General features: G+C 46.1%; 1 protein-coding gene across 1 annotated transcript in view; it reads left to right on the forward strand.

Moving 5' to 3' along the window:
• The first annotated feature begins 556 nt into the window (after nt 1-556).
• The window catches only part of NSUN3 (NOP2/Sun RNA methyltransferase 3), a 42,313-nt gene continuing 25,366 nt past the window's right edge, over nt 557-17,503 (forward strand). Inside the window, exons 1-3 of the mRNA XM_088442054.1 lie at nt 557-663; nt 15,145-15,248; nt 15,371-15,720. Coding sequence (XP_088298180.1) covers nt 15,154-15,248; nt 15,371-15,720 — 445 coding nt within the window. The 5' untranslated portion in view covers nt 557-663; nt 15,145-15,153. The remainder of the gene's footprint in view (nt 664-15,144; nt 15,249-15,370; nt 15,721-17,503) is intronic.

Raw genomic sequence — 17,503 nt, forward strand, 5'->3', positions numbered from 1 at the left:
CCCTTTTCCAGCACTAATATAGCACACAAGTGCATTTAATTATACTTATTAAAGAAGGTATGATCTATAAGGATTTTCTCAAATATAGATCATATTTTTAAAAATTTAAATATACATATTTTTAATGATTGTCTCTCTTCTTAAAATCATGAAGTAATAGAAGAACTATTTTTTCTGTTATTCACAATTTACTGTATTAACAGGAAGAGCAGGTTCTATAGTCATAACAATTACTAGTACCGTAATGGAAATGTTTCCCAGTTTCAAGATGGCCACTGGAGCCTCGGAGGATTTCTTGCTGCACGAATTAAGAAAACTCCTAATACAACGTTATTGCACGATGAGCTACTTAGAAGACTTAAATTATGTTACAGCAATACCCGTTAGTATCTGAACTTTTAAAATGTAGTCAATGCCGTATAGTAGCAATAGAACTACATTTCCCAGAATACACTGGTTCAGGAAGTATTAAGAAAATAGAGAGCCAATCATCGCTGTTTATGTGACTTTTTTTGTCACATGACTCGCTAGATTTGACCCTTTCCCTCCTATTAGGTGCTGGCATTCTGCCCTCACACGTGATTATTCATTACACTTGAAGTTCTGGTTTATGCTGCTGTAATATGACGTTACTGCTGTCTACAAAGTGCTGACAGGCAATAGGTGAGTGTGTTTTATTTATTTTATCTTGATGCAATTTTAGCCAAATCAACCATATATGAGACTAAATTGAATGTTCTCTGCTATTATAGTATTATTCTTATTAATAGGAGACCTCTGATTACAGTTACACTACCAAAAACGTGGAAAATATCCACTTCAAGGATGGTTAAACAATATGTGGCAATCCACTATAAGTACCAGCATCTCTTCTTGTCCCAGGGATTCCTTGTAGCTCCACAATGGTCAGAGAGCCATCTATTGCCCACTTCTATGTACAACAGAGAGTTTCTATGTTCAAGATGACAGTCCTGTACCAGCCATATATATGCAGGGGATGTAGTTAAAATACCGGCAGAAGGGAATCCGGCTCCCGATATACTGACGCCAAAATCCTGTCCGCTGGCAAAATGCAGATGCTGCTATTCCGAATGGGAATAGGATAACTGTGTCGGCATACCCAGGGATACCCACCTGGGTCCACTTTGCAGTTTACAATTGGGAACAAAACAGTAGTAAAACAAGACAGACTCAGCAGGGATCACTATTCTGCTTCTACGCACGCAGCGCAGTTGCTAATATCAGCTTGATATGTAAATATTCTGCAGAGCAGCGGGTAAGCAGAGAGAGAATAGATGCCATGCGCATGCGGGGAGGAAGCCCGTGGGCAGCCCAGCATCTCGGAGATGCTAGGCACACCCATTAGTGATGTAAACGTGGGCGTATCGCTAGACCATTTTTTGAAAAAGGGGCTCACGGAAGTGCCGGGCTGTCAAAGACAAATATTGGGAGGTATGCATAAGGACGCCAACTTCCCCTTACATCCGTATACTTGGGCAACATAGCGAAACAGTCGGTAGCATCGGACCCATACGCACAGTTAAGGCAGATCAGACCTCACTCAGGAATTGCTTACTTCAGCGCACGCTATGAGGCCTCAGGCTGCTTATGGTATCGCAGTGGCTAATTTTATGCACGCCCGTGCAACGCCGTCCCAACGCACTGGCACGGCTACGTTCGGCTGACCACCCCCCGTCACCACCCACAAACGGCACTTCCTGTCATTCACTCTGAGATGGGTCTGCATAGCCTCTGCAGTCCCGATCGCGGCCTCTGGCTCGCATACGTGCACTTAGACGTGTACGCCGATTGCGTGCGTATAAGCAACTGCGATCCTTGGCTCTGAGTGATAACTGACAAAGAGGTAGGAGGGCCCCGAATGCCAAGACACACACTTCTGCATTATTCCACCTACCGTACATAACTGATGTCAGTATATATAGCTGCACGGCACCTTTCCGTTTTAAGAAGTGTCTCATGCAGTCTGCGTGCAAGCCTGTTGTGTGACTTGATGTGTGTATCATGTTACCATTCTTTTTGTGGTGTCTCTGGTTTTCAATGACCATTTTGTCACTAACATCTCTTGCTGGGCCGCTTGGTCATGCCTGCTGTGAACTCCCGTTGCAAACCAGCATAGTATCAGTCATGCTTGCCTACCTCCCGATTTGGTCGAGAGCCTCCCGAAAAACCGGGTGCCGCCCACAAGTGCCTGTCACCCGCCCAGCCACTCCCCCTTGTTCTGGCCACACACAACCCCGTCCTGCCGATCTGACTGCTCCCTCCCGGAAGGACCAGCCAGAAAGTCGGCAGGTATGATTCTAGCTGTATGACCACTAAGCTCTTGCACATGATTCCTGGGCATTATGTACTGCTGTATACACCTCTATTGCTGGTTTTATGCTACTAGCCCGCCCATCCCTACCCGCACCAGGTGTCACAAGAGGTAGGGACACCACTAGACATATTTGTGTAAACAAGATGAATGTCGACATGGTCACCATCAATAGTTTGACCTTGTTGACCTGATGACTGTCGACATGGTAACTCAACAAATCATCATGCCACACCTGTACTGATCAGCACTGCAAGGTAACTAGCAGAGCGCTGACTAGGGAATGCTGGGAAGCTGGCAGAGCACTAACTCGGGAATGCTGGCAGAGTGCAGGGCAGCACTCTAGATTGTAAAGGAGGCTACACCATACTTGCCTACCCTCCCGATTTGGTCGTGAGCCTCCCGAAACTCGGGTGCCACTCCCGACCTCCCGGGAAGGCAGGTAATCCTCCCGGCTGCCACCCACCCCTCCTATCCCCCCTGCAATAACCCCTGCAACCCCCACAGCGGAGGGGACCGGTGATGCGATTCGTGACATTTTGGCCCCGCCCCCTGCTTCACAATGCCTATATTATCGGCAATGTGTAGCTAGGGCTTGGCCAAACTGCCGCAATCGCGTGGCCCCGCCCCCACCCTGCCCACAAGTTCCTGTCACCCACCCGGCAACTCCCCCCCCCGTCCTGCCGGTCTGGCTGCTCCCTCCCGGAAGGAGCAGCCAGAATGTCGGCAGGTATGGGGTACCCACTGGAGCGATGTCGGGGCTATATGCCGTTTCGTAATGATTTATCGCCTATATCGCTCAGTGGGTGCGTATTTTTACACGGCCCCTAGCGACGGTAGCCACCTGCTGGATCTCAAACCTAGCATTATCACTAGCGGCCAGTGCATTGTTAAATAATGACGGAACAGTGATCATTCCGTCGTTCAGTGTGGGCGCACAATCACTGTTCACGGGCATTCGACATCCGTCGGTCTAGTGTGTACCCAGCTTAAACTCCAGTGGGGCAAGGACTGATATGAATGACAAATATTCTCTGTACAACATTGCGTAACTGGTGGCGCTTGTGTGTGATGAGTTGTGAGGCAGAATATATATATAATACATAAATACCATCAGTAGGCAATGATACAGTTTGATAAATAATTAGCACCAACAAATGAATAAATGGCCTGATTCAGCAGCGATCGCAAATGCAGATCGAGCGATTGTTAGCCATTGTGCATGCATAGCGATCGCACTGCGATTACAGACGCACAGAAGAATAAATTGCAGAGTGAGTGACTGGCTGTGAGCGTTTGGGGGTGGTGACGGGGGAGTGATGAGAAAAAGCACGCTTGGGCGTGCATAAATTAGCCACTGCGATTGCATACGCAGCTTGAGAGCCCACTGCATGTATCGAGACTTGTAGAGTCTGCGGCAGGTCAGACCTGTTTTATATGCTGCGTGAATGGTCGATGTGGGTCGATACTACCGATGTTTACACAGATGAGCCTCAGCGGACGGATATGAGAGAGCAGTAGTGGGCGTCTTTATGCCGGCTGAGCTTTGGCAAGCATTAGCATTATTTTCGCAGCTGCGTTGCGTTCTTTTACGCAACTGTGATCGCAATTGCAATCCGTACTGAATCAGGCCCAAAGTGACTAAAGTGCTTATTACTATCTGCCGTCATTAATGATCTCTGGTCCCCTGTCTCCTCTTACCAGTGTCCCGCAGTCAGCTGTCATTAGCAAAGGATCCCAGGTCTCCTTTTGTCTCGTCTCCCATGCTCTGCTCTGCTCTGTCCTCCATTGACTGCTAATGTGTATCAGGCTTCTTATATGTCCCTTCATATCAGAAATATATAAAATTAGAGAGACTACATTTTTTTTTTCCTAATATATCTCTTCCCCCACAATACCCACCATATACCAATCACCACTCACTGATTCCCATATGTCAATCATGCAGGAGAAGAGTGCCATATCAATCACAAGGCTCTATTCGCAAGGTAATTTGCATATATGCAAATTATCTTGCCCACAATGCATCTAGTTTGTTATTGATGCACTCTTTTCCTGTGTTGACATATAGAAATTAATAAACAGTGCTGTCGACTCTGAATATGAGATCCAAAGAGCTGTCACTATCAGTGAAGCAAGCCATCATTAGGCTGAAAAATCAAAACAAACCCATCAGAGAGATAGCAAAAACTTTAGGTGTGGCCAAATCAACTGTTTGGAACATTCTTAAAAAGAAAGAACGCACCGAAGAGCTCAGCAACACCAAAAGACCCGGAAGACCACAGAAAACAACTGTGGTGGATGACAGAAGAATTATTTCCCTGGTGAAGAAAAACCCCTTCACAACAGTTGGCCAAATCAAGAACACTCTCCAGGAGGTAGGTTTATATGTGTCAAAGTCAACAATCAAGAGAAGACTTCACAAGAGTGAATATAGAGGGTTCACCACAAGATGTAAACCATTGGTGAGCCACAAAAACAGGAAGACCAGATTAGAGTTTGCCAAACAACATCTAAAAAAGCCATTACAGTTCTGGAACAACATCCTATGGACAAATGAGACAAAGATCAACTTGTACCAGAGTGATGAGAAGAGAAGGAAAGGAACTGCTCATGATCCAAAACATACCACATCATCAGTGAAGCATGGTGGTGGTAGTGTCATGGCGTGGGCATGTATGGCTGCCAATGGAACTGGTTCCCTTGTATTTATTGATGATGTGACTGCTGACAAAAGCAGCAGAATGAATTCTGTTGTGTTTCGGGCAATATTATATGCTCATATTCAGTCAAATACTTCAGAACTCATTGGACGGCGCTTCACAGTGCAGATGGACAATGATCCGAAGCATACTGCAAAAGCAACCAATTCGTTTTTTAAGGCTAAAAAGTGGAATGTTATGCAGTGGCCAAGTCAATCCCCTGACCTGAATCCGATTGAGCATGCATTTCACTTGATGAAGGCAAAACTGAAGGGAAAATGCCCCAAGAACAAGCAGGAACTGAAGACATTTGCAGTAGAGGCCTGGCAGAGCATCACCAGGGATGAAACCCAGCGTCTGGTGATGTCTATGCATTCCAGACTTCAGGCTGTAATTGCCTGCAAAGGATTTGCAACAAAGTATTAAAAAGTGAAAGTTAGATTTAGGATTGTTTAGTTTGTCCCATTACTTATGACCCCTTAAAAAGTGGGAGGCACATATAGAAACCGTTGTAATTCCTACACCGTTCACCTGATTTGGATGTAATTACCCTCAAATTAAATCTGAAAGTCTGCAGGTAAAGCACATCTTGTTTGTTTCATTTCAAAGCCATTGTGGTGGTGAATAGAGGCCAAAATATGAAAATTCTGTCAATGTCCCAATATTTATGGACCTGACCATATTAAAAGGAGAAAAAGAAATATTCTCCCTATTTCTACAGGTGTATGAATTAAACTACCCCCAGTGTGAGTTAGTTTTTTTTTTTTGTACCAGTAGAAGCAGTCATTGGAGGGGGGTGCCAGTCCCTTGGTTTGCCAGTGGCGCTCGGACCCCTACATACAACCCTGTCTGTATAAACCACTTCACAAAACAGAGAGCATTCTAGTGACCACTACACAATACACAGAGCATTATAGCAATCAAATCACATTAGAATCTTTATCTCTCCCATCCAAACTTGCTTCTAGGGCTGTCACAGGAACTAGCACCACTTCTGTGTTGAATTTTGTTTGAGAGCCTGGGGTTGAAGCCTGGAAGAGTTTGTAGCCTTAACTCACTAAGTACAGCACTGTACAGTTTTGTCATTTGGTTCCGTAGGACTCACAAAAGGCATTTCATGGTTCATAGGAACCCTCCCTGAGATGCTGAGAGAACTTCTGGTGCCTCTCATTTTTGGTTCTTGGACACCAGACCGGAGGAGTGGCTGCTTAACACCACTGGGTCCTTTCTGGTTGTTGCAATGGCCTGCAATAGACACACTGGTAAAGTGCACACAGCAAGAATCTAATTATGTCAACAAGGCAGCGCACTGGGCTTGTTGCATAAATAGTTTCCCACATCATAAGAGTTTATGCGACAAGAGACCTCATCACCTTATATAGTATTGTGGTCACAGATTGGGATGGCAGTGCCTGAAAGTTAGTACAAAGTCACATTTAATGTTCCTTTTGGACTACCCCCTTATTTACAGTTTTTAGTTTACTCTTGTAAAATACTGTTCATTAAAGTATCGATTGTGCTACATAAATATTGAGACCAAGATACTACTGGGAGTGTATGACATGTTATTGGTTTTATTAAAGTGAGGACACACACACACAATGATGTCTTTATTGGCCATGTTTTCTTATTGAAAAACCTCTAAATACATTATTATTCCTACTTTTTCCGCAGTCTGGAGCTGCGAGTGAAAAGCTGCATAAAATTGAGATCCACGTTATCTTAACATGTATTTCTAATTGAATAGTGAAAAGTCACGTCCACTGGTTTTTAACCCGCATTGAGCATTTGCAGCAACTCTCAGCCATTAGTGTCTAAATAATTACTAACATTGTTATCAATTTTGTCTCCCAGTTGTTAAAAGCAACACATTGGCTCCTTCATTCATCTGCTTGGTCAATTCTCTGTACAAAGAAATGTTTTATGCTGGCTGTGTATAGCACAGAGGTGGGGAACCTTTTTTCTGCAGAGGGCCATTTTGATATATATAACATTATTTGCGGGCTTGGTGCAGGCCACACCCCCTCCATGTGATGTCACACGGGGGCGGGGCCACAGTCGACGGTGATTACACAATGCCCGGAGCATCCTAGGGATGCTCTGGGGAGCTGTAAGGGCAGCAGTGTGACCGTCTGAAGGGTCCTAAGGATGCTCCAGGCGGCACTGCTGCTTAGATTCTGGCTGCAGGGTGCCATTCTAGTCAGATGAGGCTAGCAGAAAAAAGCTCAGGGGGCCAGACCAAATGATTCCGGGGGCCTTATAGGGCCCCCGGGCCTGAGGTTCCCCATCCCTGGTATAGCACATAGTGTCGGCATTGAACCACAGTTACCCTACTCCCCAAATTAGCATTCATGGCAAGTACAGTATTACTCCTAGCTGGTATAGTTTGGGGTCTAAAAGCCTTGGAGAAAGATAAGATGGATGGAGATAAAGTACCAACCAATCAGCTCCTAGCTGTCATTTTTAAAACACAGCCTGTAAAGTTACAGGAGCTGATAGGTTGGTACTTTATCTCTCTCTCCAAGGCTTAGTACATAGAATCCACAACAGTCTCTTACCTTATTCCTAACCTAATACCTTGAAGCAATACCCATGGCTGTCAGTCTGTATTTGTTTTTAATATCTATTGTTAAATGGCCATATAGAAATAAAAGAGCTCTGTATTTTGCTACCTATAGGAACTATAGCAAAGCAGCCTTAGGCACGTGTGCACACTTTTACATCTGCAGTTTGTTCTTTTGATTGACATTCTATGGTCAAGTTGGTGTGTGACTGTGTCCGTCCTTTTATGCTGTGGCTGGACCCGATTAGTCAGGGCTGACCAGGACCAATCCCATGCCTGGTCAAAAATAAATATGTGAAGACATCGAAAGATACAAATATTTTAGAAGGACCATTAAGGCCATCAGCATATGGGTAAAGTCCCAGTAAGTCCTATGGCCACTCCACCCCTCAGCAGGATATCTGTGGAGAGGGGGCTGAGGGAGGTAGATATAGCTATATAGTAAGAGTTGTGGGCTTTTTAGGTTCACATTATAGTGAGGTAGGCAGGTTGAGGAGTTGTTTCTGGGAGAAGAGCCATGGTGTCAAACAACATTTTAAACTTAAAAAGTTTGAAAGTTTGGTACTTTTCCTAGGAAAACAGCATGTCTGCGAATATAGATCAGTGTCACTTTAAGTAGATTAAAATAACATTTAAAATATTTAATTCCAATATATTTAAAGAGAAAATATTTCTTTAAATTCTACAATAACATATGCAAACATACATTTTATTAACAGTTTCTTTATCCATTTTGTGCCTTATAAACCACTATAATGACATATCTACATTCATTGGTTAACTTTTATTTAACTTTTCCTATTTATGTATAGACAGGTAAATTCATGGTTCGGGCTAATTCATTTCCTTGCTTTTGTACGTGATAATGCTTCACGTGTGATAACGCAATGCATTTTTAGCTTTGTGATATTATATTCTCTACCTTTTCACGATATCCTGTCCAAAAAGGATTCTTCTTGCCTATGGGCCTGATTCAGAGTTGTTCGCAAACCCAACAGTTTGCGTACAACTCCAATGGTTCCCGATCGGCACATGCGCAGGATCTGTTTTGCCGAAGCCATTGACTGTGCCTTCCGTACTTTTCGTGTGGATCAAAAGGTCTACAGTATAAAGGTAGACAATGTTTAGGTAGACACCACAAATTTAGACAGGCAATAGGTCGACACACTAAATGTCAACATGTAAGAATGTCGATAGGTACAAATGTTCCACATGGTCAAAGGGTCGACTCACACATGGTCAACACAAAAATGGTTGACACCATTTTTTTTTCTAGCCCTAATCTTAATTCTAACCCTCCCCTTGGTGCCTAACTATAACTATCAGGGTAGGTGCCTAACCCCTAACCACCCCTCCTGGTGCCTAACCCTAACTGTCGGGGTAGGTGCATGACCCTAACCGTCCCTTCTAGTGCCTAACCCTAACCCTCCGGTAAGTGCCTAACCCTCCCTCCTGGTGCCTAACCCTAACCGTCGTGGTAAGTGCTTAACCCTAACCCTCCGGTAAGTGCCTAACCCTAACAATAAAAAAGTTTCGACCATTTTTGTGTCGACCATTAGTGTGTCGACCTATTGACCCTGTCGACCAAATGCCTGTCTAACTTGTGGTGTCTACCGAAACATTGTCTACCTTCTTAATGTAGATCTAAAGACCGGATACCGTGCATTTCACGGCCCTCCTGAGTAACGCGTGGGTTACTCAGATGGTCAGTGTTCACGCGTATGATGGAACGGTCCTCGGGCGCAGTTGCCAATCACAGATGCCTCCTGCGGCATCAACATATTATTGCACAGGCGCTGCGTACAAATTCGCAGCGTATGTACAATGTACATTCCCCCTACATTAGATGGGGAAAGAAAAGAGAATATTTAATTTAATAATAAATTGGTAAACAGGAGTTTGGTTAGTGTGTTTTATCTGTGCTTTATTTATTTTCCTTGGTGTAACTACATGTCCCAGTAAGCATTGGCAGCCATTAACTGGAACAATTTTACCAAGTTCGTGCTGGTCTTTTTGCTCATTCTAACTAGGGATGTGCAGGCTCGGATAGGTTCGAGTTTGCACGTGGAGTTCGGATTTTTCCCTCCAAAAAAACGGAACTCAGAACGAGGCAAAACGTCATCTTACATGGACGAACATCATCATTCCTGGACAAAAGACCAGGAATGATGATGTTCGTCCATGTAAGATGACGTTTTGCCTCGTTCTGAGTTCCGTTTTTTTGGAGGGAAAAATCCGAACTCCACGTGCAAACTCGAACCTATCCGAGCCTGCACATCCCTAATTCTAACACAGTAAATAAAATGTAACCAAAGTGGACATTTTTTTTTTTTTTGTATTGTGGTTCTTGCTTCAGTGTTAACTCACATTTCTGCAACCGTATGGGACTGACCATGGGTTGGAATGAGATAAAACCAGGTCAAAATCAGGATGATATTGACCTCCTAAGATTTCATGTAACTGCTAGACATACTTCAAATATTTCAGAGCAGTCCAAAGGTAACAGCAATCCTGCACCTACACCTACACCTACACTCCAGGTAGCCAGCAATATACCTATGCCCCTACACTACAGGTAACCAGCAATATGCCCCACAGGTAACAAGACTATGCCCCTGCACCTACACTCCAGGTAACCAGCAATATGCCCCACAGGTAACAAGACTATGCCCCTGCACCTACACTACAGGTAACCAGCAATATGCCCCACAGGTAACAAGACTATGTGCCCTTGCACCTACACTACAGGTAGCCAGCAATATGCCCCACAGGTAACAAGACTATGTGCCCCTGCACCTACACTACAGGTAGCCAGCAATATACCTATGCCCCTACACTACAGGTAACCAGCAATATGCCCCACAGGTAACAAGACTATGCCCCTGCACCTACACTACAGGTAACCAGCAATATGCCCCACAAGTAACAATACTATGCCCCTGCACCTACACTACAGGTAACCAGCAATATGCCCCACATGTAACAAGACTATGCCCCTGCACCTACACTACAGGTAACCAGCAATATGCCCCACAGGTAACAAGACTATGCCCCTGCACCTACACTACAGGTAACCAGCAATATGCCCCACAGGTAACAAGACTATGCCCCTGCACATACACTACAGGTAACCAGCAATATGCCCCACAGGTAACAAGACTATGCCCCTGCACCTACACTACAGGTAACCAGCAATATGCCCCACAGGTAACAAGACTATGCCCCTGCACCTACACTACAGGTAACCAGCAATATGCCCCACAGGTAACAAGACTATGCCCCTGCACCTACACTACAGGTAACCAGCAATATGCCCCACAGGTAACAAGACTATGCCCCTGCACCTACACTACATGTAACCAGCAATATGCCCCACAGGCAACAAGACTATGCCCCTGCACCTACACTACAGGTAGCCAGCAATATGCCCCACAGGTAACAAGACTATGGGCCTGATTCAGAGCCGGATGCAAGTGGCTGCTCGTTCGCTCCGAGCGATGTTTGCCCAACTGCGCATGCGTATGGATCATAATACGCATGCGCGAACCAGTCATTGCAGACGAAAATCGTTTGTTCGCTAAATTGCGAATGCCTGCTATTTTGAGTGACAGGAGGAGGCGTATGTGGTTGGTAACAGGGGAAAGTGCTTGAAAACGGGGAGTGGAGATCCGAACGCAGGCGTGCTTAAAGGTCAAAACGGGCGTTTTATGGGTGTGCATAATTAATACAGCAGCGTCATTGACCACGTCACTGGGTTGTTTTATAGTCAGAACTGCTCGCATGATTGTGGTAGGAAAAACCAACCACAAGAATAGCGAGCAGTTCATACGCTGGTCGATGTACTCGATTAATCTAATAAATAGCGGACATGACGTAGGATGTGAGCGGCCAGGGGGCGTAGTTATACAAAAAACGATCGCATGTTTTGTTCGCTCGTTCAGACATAGAGGCGTGAACAGACCGCAAAGAGCGAACGGTTCATTTGAATAGCCACCCCCTTTTCCTGAACGAACGTCCGTAAATTGCGTCCGGCTCTGAATCAGGCCCTATGCCCCTGTACCTACACTACAGGTAGCCAGCAATATACTTATGCCCCTACACTACAGGTAACCAGCAATATACCCCACAGGTAACAAGACTATGCCCCTGCACCTACACTCCAGGTAACCAGCAATATGCCCCACAGGTAACAAGACTATGCCCCTGCACCTACACTACAGGTAACCAGCAATATGCCCCACAGGTAACAAGACTATGCCCTGCCCCTGCACCTACACTACAGGTAACGAGCAATATGCCCCACAGGTAACAAGACTATGTGCTCTTGCACCTACACTACAGGTAACCAGCAATATGCCCCACAGGTAACAAGACTATGTGCCCCTGCACCTACACTACAGGTAGCCAGCAATATGCCCCACAGGTAACAAGACTATGCCCCTGCACCTACACTACAGGTAACCAGCAATATGCCCCACAGGTAACAAGACTATGCCCCTGCACCTACACTACAGGTAACCAGCAATATGCCCCACAGGTAACAGGACTATGCCCCTGCACCTACACTACAGGTAGCCAGCAATATACCTATGCCCCTACACTACAGGTAACCAGCAATATGCCCCACAGGTAACAAGACTATGCCCCTGCACCTACACTACAGGTAACCAGCAATATGCCCCACAGGTAACAAGACTATGCCCCTGCACCTACACTACAGGTAGCCAGCAATATGCCCCACAGTTAACAAGACTATTCCCCTGCACCTACACTACAGGTAACCAGCAATATGCCCCACAGGTAACAAGACTATGCCCCTGCACCTACACTACAGGTAACCAGCAATATGCCCCACAGTTAACAAGACTATGCCCCTGCACCTACACTACAGGTAACCAGCAATATGCCCCACAGGTAACAAGACTATGCCCCTGCACCTACACTACAGGTAGCCAGCAATATGCCCCACAGGTAACAAGACTATGCCCCTGCACCTACACTACAGGTAGCCAGCAATATGCCCCACAGGTAACAAGACTATGCCCCTGCACCTACACTACAGGTAGCCAGCAATATGCCCCACAGGTAACAAGACTATGCCCCTGCACCTACACTACAGGTAACCAGCAATATGCCCCACAGGTAACAAGACTATGTGCCCTTGCACCTACACTACAGGTAACCAGCAATATGCCCCACAGGTAACCAGACTATGCCCCTGCACATACACTACAGGTAGCCAGCAATATGCCCCACAGGTAACAGGACTATGCCCCTGCACCTACACTACAGGTAGCCAGCAATATACCTATGCCCCTACACTACAAGTAACCAGCAATATGCCCCACAGGTAACAAGACTATGCCCCTGCACCTACACTACAGGTAACCAGCAATATGCCCCACAGGTAACAAGACTATGCCCCTGCACCTACACTACAGGTTACCAGCAATATGCCCCTACACCTACACTACTGTACAGGTAACCAGCCAGCAATATGCCCCTCAGGTAACCAGACTATGCCCCTGCACCTACACTACAGGTAGCCACTAATAGGCGGTTCAAATCCGACAGCGGAAGCCCGGCAGAGGTGAAGATCCTGATCGCTAATAAGGTAAGTATAACTAACCAAATTTTACCCTCTAACCTTCCCTTAGGGGTGCCTAATCCTAACCTCCCCCCCAAGTGTCTAACCCTAACTCCCCTCTAAGTGCCTAAACCTAACCCCCCCTTCCCCGCAGCCTAACCCTAAGTCTCCCGTGGAGGGTGCCTAACCCTAACCTCCCCCAGGGGGGTGCCTAACCCTCCCTTCCCCTAGCCTAAACCTAACCCTGGGGGGGTGCCTAACCCTAAGTCCCCCCGGGAGCCATAAAACCTAACCCCCCTTCCCCTGGTGTCCGCGCCCAGCTTACTTTCGTTCGGTATGCCGGGTGTCGGGCTCCCAGCGTGGGTCTAATGACAGATACTATTCGACGCCTGTCATTAGTACCTTGCCGGGATTTGACAGTCGGGAAGCCGGCGGTCGGTGTTTAGACTGTCAGCTTCCTAACTACATCCCCCAGCAATATACCTATACACCTACACCACAGGTAACCAGCAATATGCCCCTACACCTATACTACAGGTAACCAGCAATATGCCCCTACACATATACGTACTTCAGGTAACTAGCAATGTACCCCACAGGTAACCAGCAATATGCTCCTGCACCTACACTACAGGTAACCAGCAATATGCTCCTGCACCTACACTACAGGTAACCAGTAATTTGTGCCTGCACCTACACTACAGGTAACCAACTATATGTGCCTGCACCTACATTACAGGTAACCAGTGATAGGTCCCCATGCCTACACTACAGGTAACCAGTGATAGGTCCCCATGCCTACACTGCAGGTAACCAGCAATATGTGCCTACACTACAGGTAAACAGTGATAGGTCCCCATGCCTACACTATGGGTAACCAGCAATATGTGCCTGCACCTACACTACAGGTAACCAGCAATATGCCCCTGCACCTACACTACAGGTAACCAGTGATAGGTCCCCATGCCTACACTACAGGTAACCAGTGATAGGTCCCCATGCCTACACTACAGGTAACCAGTGATAGGTCCCCATGCTTACACTACAGGTAACCAAGTCTCCATGCCTACACTATAGGTAACTAGCAATATGTGCCTGCACCTACACTACAGGTAACCAACAATTTGTCCCTGCACCTATACTACAGGTGACCAGTGATAGGTCCCAATGCCTACACTACAGGTAACCAGCAATATGTCCCTACACCTACACTACAGGTAACCAGTGATAGGTCCCCATGCCTACACTACAGGTAACCAGTGATAGGTCCCCATGCCTACACTACAGGTAACCAGGTCCCCATGCCTACACTACAGGTAACCAGCAATATGTCCCTACACTACAGGTAACCAGTGATAGGTCCCCAGGCCTACACTATAGGTAACCAGCAATATGTCCCTACACCTACACTACAGGTAACCAGTGATAGGTCCCCATGCCTACACTACAGGTAACCAGTGATAGGCCCCCATGCCTACACTACAGGTAACCAGTACCTACAGGTAACCAGTGATGGGTCCCCTTGCCTACACTACAGGTAACCAGTGATAGGCCCCCATGCCTACACTACAGGTAACCAGCGATAAGCCCCTGAAGCCCTGCCCCTACATTACAAGCAACCAGTGATAGGGACCTGCACATACATCACAGGTAAAAATAACCAACTTGAAAAGGATGAATTGTGCTGGTAAGAGATCTACGCAAACCCGATGGTCACTATGGTGGTCCGATGCTGCGTTTTTGGACGTATCACTTGGATCGCAGATGCTGGCAGGAGGCGTCTTTTTCCTACAGACGCCACCTGCTGCATTACCATATGTTACCAAATGTTGCTATCTGTGTCCATCTCTGAATCAGACCCGATGTTAGGTGCAAACCCTTCAGTCATAGCAATTTTAAATTTAATTATCCAGTTTTGGTCCACTCAATCGTTAACAACGCTTTTGACTTTTGTATCTAGCGCCAACAGATGGCAAGAGCTAAGAAGCAGATTTGCCGTGTTCTGCTGGAGTACTTTGATAAAACATACACAAAGGAACTTGGGGACCATTGGCGCACAGTTAAGTAAGTTTAATATTTAAATAATTTTGACATGGAGCCATTGTGTAAATGATATGTAGTCTTACTATGTTCTTTTGCTTCTTATATAGCACAGCATTCATTAAATAATTATTTATTATCATTAGGGAAGTGCTTACAACGCCGGACCTCTGGCAGTATGCAGTGTTGCTGAATAATTTCCAGAGCACCTCAGGATCTGAGCTGGAGAAGCGCCTCGTGGTGCATGGATACCATCAGCTGTCTCTTGAGACTCTTTCATCCTATCCAGAAACATTGAAGTGTTATATCCACCGGAAACCTAAAAAGTTTCCTTCTCAGCGCCACCAGCCTGGAAAGATTAAAGAGTACTACTTACTGAACGCCTCATCCCTGCTTCCGGTGCTAGCGTTAGATGTTAAGGATGGGGAGGCGGTCCTGGATATGTGTGCTGCCCCTGGGGGCAAGTCAATAGCAATGCTGCAGTGTGCATCACCAGGTAACTGATTTACATGAAATGTGAAACCAACCTTTGGCCTTCATAAGGTTTAAGTGTACTGTATATGTTTGTTTGGGGGTTTTTTTTGCTTTAAATTGATCATGTCCCACCTCTGTTCCTTTTCCCAACTAGAAAATTCTACATTCTATTTACAATTTCACAAGATTGTAAATGATGGTAGCTTGCCCAATTGGAAGCCATTTGAGACATCACCTGTCCAATCGGGAAAGTGTGGTACCTAGGGGTTAAACTTTGTTGGGGGAGGTAAAAATGTGATGTGTCCCCTTTTTTATTAATAAAATGTTATGTATATACATACATAGTAAAGCAAGATAGGCGTGACTGTGCATTCAGGATATAATTCACTGTACTATTTTCTTGCATCTTTATTGAACCCCTCTAATTCTCTCCCTTCCACCAGGCTCATGCAATTCCGCCCCTGTAATTAATCCTATATCTTTGGGTATGCAGCCACTCATGTAGCCATCAGTGTGCTGGAGAACAGCCACCATTTTCTTGTAGCACACATCCTCCTTATTCTTCTCCCTAGTGTCAACCCCCCCCATGGTGACCTAGACTCATCAGGGAGTCAGGGAGACTGCTTCTGTGGCTTTTGCATAATTTTGCACAGCAGCTGTGTGAATAGCGTCCATCTCTGAATCAGCCCCCATGTTTTTTTTTCTGCTGAGCAAACTCAATTTTGTACCATTCATTTGAATAGGTGGGAATGAGTGAGAGCCGAAAGCCTTTTGAAACGAATGGGAAACACTCAACCAAACACAATTAATTCTGGCTGCTTGTAAATGGCTGGGCTGGTGTTGTTTGAGAGCTATTTCAGATTCTTATGATTTCTGTGATCTCTTTGATAATGATGGTTATTACTGACTAGCTGGGATACCCTTCATTTTTTACATTGTTCTTGCCTATAACCACATTCCATTGATCTTTAAAAGGACCCTACTGTTTGCTAAGCTGGTTTAGCCCTGAAAAGGACCTATCTGTCCATTTATAGAATATTTAGACACAGTTACTTCAACACTGAGCTTCACTGCAGAACATAAATTAGTGCAGAACAGACATATTTGCTGAGCAGAAATCTCTGCAGACCAACATTGGAGACCATGCCATATGAAAATGTGCTTGTAGGAAATTAGTAACTGGCATTGCAGGTGCAGTGTGACAGTTGATTCAGGGCCGGTTCCAGGGCTAATGGCGCCCTGTGGCGGCCGAGGGCTATGCGCTCCTTATCGCATGCGAGTGAAATTGGAGGCGTGGCCTAATTACCATAGGCCACGCCTCCTTACGTGACGTTTTCTGAGCGGTGTGCCCACATGGCACGCCTCCTGCGCATGCACGCAGCATCCATTCAGACTCCAGGGTCCTGACACCGCCGCACAGCTGCGGCGGTGGGGGTCCCCAACCCCCCGATATGACCACCCACGGGCCACTTTCCCGCTGCAATTTGGATGCTGTGGAAGGAAGCACCCTCTATAGGTGGCCCCCTGTTCGACCACTCAGGTCGAACACCCCTAGATGCGGCCCTGAGTTAATCCTAAAACTCACTGTTCTTCTGTTGGACCTCTACCTGTTGCCTACTGGTACATATCAGCCTGGGGTTGGGTACGGGATGCTGCCGTTCGGCATCTCGGTGGTCAGAATCCTGACAGGGTTAGGATACCCACACTTGTCGGTCAGTATCCTGACCCTCTCTCTACCCCTAAACCTAGACTCCCCCTCTAGTGCTTAAACCTAACCTCCCCCTCCCAGCACCCTAAACCTAACC

This window comes from Taudactylus pleione, unplaced genomic scaffold, assembly GCF_031769625.1.
Source record: "Taudactylus pleione unplaced genomic scaffold, aTauple2 ptg000303l, whole genome shotgun sequence".
Taxonomy (NCBI): Eukaryota; Metazoa; Chordata; class Amphibia; order Anura; family Myobatrachidae; genus Taudactylus; species Taudactylus pleione.